The 5,848-nt window shown below is 51.4% G+C and overlaps 1 protein-coding gene across 1 annotated transcript; it reads right to left on the minus strand.

Annotated features, from left to right (window-relative positions):
• Positions 1 to 1,649: 1,649 nt before the first annotated feature.
• TCL1B (T cell leukemia/lymphoma 1B) lies at positions 1,650 to 5,525 on the minus strand. The gene is made up of 3 exons (XM_029950962.1): positions 5,364 to 5,525; positions 1,905 to 2,075; positions 1,650 to 1,724 (listed from the first exon to the last, which is right to left on the minus strand). Exons 1-3 carry the CDS (start codon positions 5,523 to 5,525, stop codon positions 1,650 to 1,652), a joined length of 408 nt encoding a protein of 135 aa, XP_029806822.1.
• Positions 5,526 to 5,848: the final 323 nt, after the last annotated feature.

The raw sequence follows: 5,848 nt of genomic DNA on the forward strand, positions 1-5,848 counted from the left end.
ATGAGAGAAGGAATTTCTTCTTGACACCACTGAATTGTCACCCTGCCCTGTGCCCACACTGCCCTCTTCTTCCCCCACCCCTACCCATGGCCCTGCTCAGCACCACGGACAGTGCCTCGTGCTCTGCCCAAGCACTGTTCCTTTCACCATCCTGCAGTCAGGCATCATCCATCTGCAAAAGTCAGGGTCCTCTCCAACTTCTGCCAGGGTCTCCTCTGCCTTTTCTCGGGTTCACCAAGAGCCTCCTCCCCCCAGGAGTCTCACCTCCCTACCTTCACCTGGCGTCCTACTCCTGAAATGGGCCAATCACAGCTTCTCCCAGTGGGGAAAATTCCAAATGAGTAATTAAAATTTACCTTAACCTTAAGTGCTGGCCAAAGCTGCTCTTATGTACGAGAAACCAGTTTAAGCTGACTTACCACAAAAGTTGACAACCAGCAATGAAGTTTAATTAGTATTGGGAGGAATCTTCACAGACCCGGATCATACCCATGAGCCAAAGGGCTGAAGAAGCAGGAGAACCATGGGCCAAATCCCTCCCTCCCTCCACACACACCCCGGTGCAGGCAAGCTGTCTGTGACCCAGGAGTGGACAGCCTGCCCAGCTCTCCATCTACTCCATGCCAGCAGCCCAGAACTGATGCCCATCTGAGTCCCAAGTCCAGACTTGGTTCCCTCTGAGGCGGGGTCTTAAACTGAGCCACTCCCTGCTGGACCTGGAGTGGGCTGACAGCAAGTTCCAATCATGGACTGCACTGGAAGCTGGGGGTCTGGCTGGGCCAGCACCTGGGGGCCTTGATGGGGATCTGGGAAGGAGCACCTGGAAGGCCAGCATTAGAGGACAAAGGGGAAAGAGAAACCAGGGATCACAGCCAGTGGGGGAGTTGAGCCCAGCACACAGATGGGGGTCCATCCAGCAAGTCACTCTGAGTGTGGAGCAGAGCAGGATGGCTGAGGACAACAAGAAAAGCAGAGTGGGCAGGGGCCCAGCTGCCTCCTTCCCCCCCAGGGAGGCCATGCTAGGTGTGCAAATAGAAGAGCACGATGCAAAGATCCTCACTAAAGATCCATAGGGTCGGCAAGACCTGGGAGAAACAGAAGAAGACAGAGAACCATGGAGGAATGGGGTGCCCAATCCAAGCTGGACCAAGGGGTAGGAGGGCAAGCCCCAGCTCCAGTGCCTCCAAGGCAGCTGGCCCTGCTTTGGTCAGTGCCAGGGAGGAGACCTTGAACGTCACTGCCACTGATGAGACTGGTGGCACCCCAGTGCCATGGTCAGACCAAGAGATCCATGCTCACTGGGTGTGAGCTTGACTTCTACTATTTCCAGGCTCCGGGTCTTGGGGAAATCCTTCCAACCCTCAGAGTTTTCTCATTCAGAAAGTGGGACTTCAATAATACATACACCTCACAGAATTCTTACAAAGATTACATGACTGTTTTTTGGTGAGCCCTCATGCTTTGTGAAGGTGGGGGGCCTGCCTGCAGGGAAAATCACATCCAAGGGCTCAGGGGAGGAGGGTGGTGGAGAGGCTGTGTGAGAGAGATTTAGGGAACAGCATGAGGGAAGGGAAACCAGCACTATCTTCCTGTAGAGGAGAGACCTGCTTGCCTTTGTCTGATCACCACATGGGCGCCAACAGAGCAGCCTAGGAGCCACTCTCTGGGGTCAAGCCACTCTCCCACGGCAGCCGTGTCAGGACCAGCTCCTCTATGGAGTCGACCTGCAGGAGAGGAGGCAGCAGTCAGAGTCCCCAGGAAATGCTTGTCCATCTGCCTGAAGAGATGGAAACATGGGTTTGTGGGTTTCAGTAGTCCAGTCCCTCCATCCCTGGCCTCACTTTGCACACACACAGTCACCACACGCCCCTTATCACTCTCTCCTGGGGACACCACACATTTACCTGGCCATGGCTCGCTATCTCCCAGAACCTGGTATCCGCCGCTTTGTACTTTTTTCTGGAGTACAGAAGCCACATGAAGGGCAGCCGGGACAGGCTCAGCTGGCTGGGGGGCATGGGTTCCTGGGGGTGCACTGGCATCTGCCACAGGTGGACTGTGATGCTGGACTCCCACTGAAGGGACCAGAGAGAAAGGGGCACATCAGGGGCAGAGGTCCTCCAGTAGTTCGTCTGCAAGCAGACACACACAGTCCTGGATGCCGGGCTCAGCCAGCAAGTTGCTCCGTCAGATGGGAGTATTTTCAGAATCCCACACCTAAGGCCATGGCATCATCTCTTGGTGGTGCTGTCTGGACCTGGGATGACTTCCTGGTGCCCTCGAGCACCGTCCTCCCACTCTGCACACCACCCCCTCCGCTGTACCTCTGGAAAGGCAGCCACTCTCCCCGCCCATCAGCCACTGATTGTGTTCTTGGGCCTCTGTCTCAGCCATTTCTACAGGGTTTTTTTATCCTTCTTTTTAGAAGTATTTGTACACCTTAGGATCTGGGAGTAGTGGGTTTCCCTCTAAAATATATCATATTTGAAATCAAAACCACACTGAGATACCACCTCACTCCAGTCAGAGTGGCTAAAATGAACAAATCAAGACTATAGATGCTGGCAAGGATGTGAAGAATCGGGCACCCTCCTACACGGTTGGTGGGAATGTAAACTGGTGCAGCTGCTCTGGAAAACAGTGTGGAGGTTCCTCAAAAAACCATCCACAGAACTCCCCTATGACCCAGCAATAGCCCTGCTAGGGATTTACCCAGGGGATACAGAAGTGCTGATGCATAGGAGCACATGTACCCCAATGTTCATAGCAGCACTGTCAACAATAGCCAAATCATGGAAAGAGCCTAAATGTCCATCACCTGATGAATGGATCAAGAAGATGTGGTATATATATACAATGGAGTATTACATGGCAATGAGAAAGAATGAAATCTGACCATTTGTAGCAAAGTGGATGGACTTCGAGGGTGTCATGCTAAGCGAACAGATACCATATGTTTGCACTCATAGGTCTAACAGGAGAAACCTAACAGGGGACCATGGGGAAGGGGAGGTAAGAATTAGGGAGAGGGAGTGAGGCAAATCATGAGAGACTCTGGAATACTGAAAACAAACTTAGGACAGAAGGGGGAGGGGGCAGGGGAAGGGAGTGATTGTCCTGGAGGAGAGCACTTGTGAGGAAGAACACTGGGTGTTATATGGAAACCAACTTGGTTAATTAAATGATTTAATTAATAAAAAATATATATATTCACATACTTATTGTAAACATAAAAAATGAAATGACATTTGGCTAATACAGAAAGGTATAAAAGTGAGTGGGAAACATCACCAACAGCTATAACCAAAGCTCCCTTTGTCATGCGACAAATGTTAAGTTCTTTACGGAGTTTTATTTATTTGAGTATTTGTCTTTCTGTGTGCGACAAGTATCTTTACGAGTTAAGGATACTAGCCTTTTATCAGTCATACAAATGGCAAATATTTTTCTGTCTGTCATCTTAATTTTGTATGGGTTCTTATGGCAGAGGAAATGCTTTTAATTACATGGTAAAATCTCTTCCCTTTAGATTCTGGCTTTAGATCAGATATCACCAAAGTGTGAGCCGAATCTGGCCCACTACCTCTCTTGTAAATAAAGCTTTATTGTAAATAAACAAAAGCTCATTCTTTTGCACATTGTCTCTGGCTGGTTTTTCACTACAAGGCCAGAGTCAAGCAGTTGCTATGGACTCCATATGGCCTGCAAGGCTGAAAATGTTTACTATCAAACCCTCTACAGAAAGTTTTCTAGGCCTTGTGTTTGATCAGGCTCAGAAAGTTGCTTCCTGGGGCGCCTGGGTGGCTCAGTCAGTTAAGCCTCCAACTTCGGCTCAGGTCATGATCTCACAGTTCATGGGTTCAAGCCCCATGTCAGGCTCTGTGCTGACAGCTCAGAGCCTGGATCCTGCTTCCAATTCTGTGTCTCTTTGTCTCTCTGCCCCTCCCCTGTTCATGCTGTCTGTCTCTCTGTCTCTGTCTCTCTCTCTCTCTCTCAAATAAATAAAAACAGTAAAAAAATAAAGAAAAGAATAGAAAAGAAAGTTGCTTTCCATCCTTAGATTATATGTGAAAATAGAGATCTACTTGTAAGAAGTAATTATTTTAATTTTTTAAATGTTTATTTATTTATTTTGAGAGAGAGACAGAGTGAGCAGGGGAGGAACAGAGAGAGGGGAAGGCACAGAAAGAAAGGGAGACACAGAATCAAAGGCAGGTTCCAGGCTGAGCTGTCAGCAGAGCCTGACGAGGGGTCAAACCAACGAAGGAGACCATGACTTGAGCTGAAGTCAGACGCTTAACTGACCAAGCCACCCAGGCACCCCAAGAGGTAATTATTTTAAATAAGGGGAAATGCTCATCCACCCGGGAGCCCCTACGGCATCCTTAGCTACATTACTTGAACTCACTTTTCCCACTGAAAACATTTTTATGTTTTTAAAAAACCTACCAGAATATTTTGTTCAGAATTTTTTGCATGCTTTATTTGGCCTAGGGGTGGAAAAGACATTCAGTGTTCTCCATCAAAAACTTTCTCCATAACCTTTTTGAAGATTGCTGGAAGAGTTTTGTGTTGCTTAAAATGTTTGCTACGGCCTAAATGGCATTTTGAATCCCCGGACAGGCTTTTACCATATTACACGGAGGAATTTACGGTACCCATGAAAGACAGGCTGATAGCTAAAGCTCTCAACCACTGGGAACTCTTTCTAACTGGATCGATTATCTTTACCACCTGGGGAGCCTCGGAACCAGAAAGGGTCTTACACTCCACCCTACCCTCCGGGAGCAGTTCCCAGGTGGAATTCCGGAAGTTGTTATCTGGCAAAGGCCCCAAGGCCTTGCAGCTGGGGAGTGCATCGGTGGCTCACTTGGTGAAGAAGTGTATTATTCTCATTTTGCAGATAAGGGGCCTGAAGTCACCGTTTCTTTTACACGCCTTTGGCCCACCTGCTGCCTCTAGGTTGCAATACCTCCTGCCGCCTTCCTCGTCCTGGAAAACTCTTACTTATCCTGCAGAGACCCACTTAATAGCTGCCACGTCTGTGAAGCTTTTCCAGCATGGGGGAGGGGGGTAGGCCTGGGCCCCGACCTCCCTCCCCCTCGGCCTCCCAATGAGAGCTGCATGGGCTCACGCTGATAAGCTCAGGCCAGAGGCCCCTCCAGGCAGGGGCTCCTGGGGTCTGTGTCAGGCACAGCCATCACTGTGCTAGCACTCAGCAAGGGCCGTTCTTTCCGGGACACGTGAGAACTGCCTCCTGTCATCTCTGTCCCGGGCCCTGCTGCTGCATGGGCCAGGCCTACGGGCCAACGTCCGTTGCACAGTCCTCCCCCAGAACCCCACACTCATGCCTGACAACTCACTGCGATGCTTGGGGAGACACTGCTCAGAGCTCTCTGGGAGGGACCGAGCCGAATGACCACCGCCACCCAGGTCCTCCCGTTCTCGTCTTCGTAGATGCCAGGCCTCCGGGCCTGCAGAAACTCCGGGGGCGCCCCACTGAACGGAGAAGTCCCGGAGGCCATGGCGAGAGCGAATCCCCTGCAGGCCTGGAGACACAAGTAAAGCCTCCTAGGTGCAGAGCAACTTAAGTGGGGGAGGGCCAGCACGGGGCGGGGCAAGAGGGAGGGGCAGAGCCCGCACAGGGCGGGGCCAGCAGGAGGGGCTGCGGGGAGGGGCAGGGCCTGAGCCGCAGCGGGGCAGCAAGGGGCGAATCCACTGGGGACTGGCAGAAGCAGGGCCTATGGGAAGGGCAGGAGGAACCGGGCCAGTCCTGGACCCCCTGGCACAGGTCATGAGGTGCAGGGGGCGAGAGGCCATTCCCTGGGTACACAGCCACCCCAGGGCT

The sequence above is a fragment of the Suricata suricatta genome, chromosome 9 (assembly GCF_006229205.1).
Source record: "Suricata suricatta isolate VVHF042 chromosome 9, meerkat_22Aug2017_6uvM2_HiC, whole genome shotgun sequence".
In the NCBI taxonomy this organism is placed as follows: Eukaryota; Metazoa; Chordata; class Mammalia; order Carnivora; family Herpestidae; genus Suricata; species Suricata suricatta.

Excerpts from the sequence above, each read along its gene's own strand:
- TCL1B (XM_029950962.1), bottom strand. The coding sequence starts at position 5,525 with ATGGCCTCCGGGACTTCTCCGTTCAGTGGGGCGCCCCCGGAGTTTCTG. Across the intron at positions 2,076-5,363 it reads GTGTCTCCCCAAGCATCGCA|TGGGAGTCCAGCATCACAGT; the intron begins GTGAGTTGTCAG and ends TGGTCCCTTCAG. Across the intron at positions 1,725-1,904 it reads AGATAGCGAGCCATGGCCAG|GTCGACTCCATAGAGGAGCT; the intron begins GTAAATGTGTGG and ends CCTCTCCTGCAG.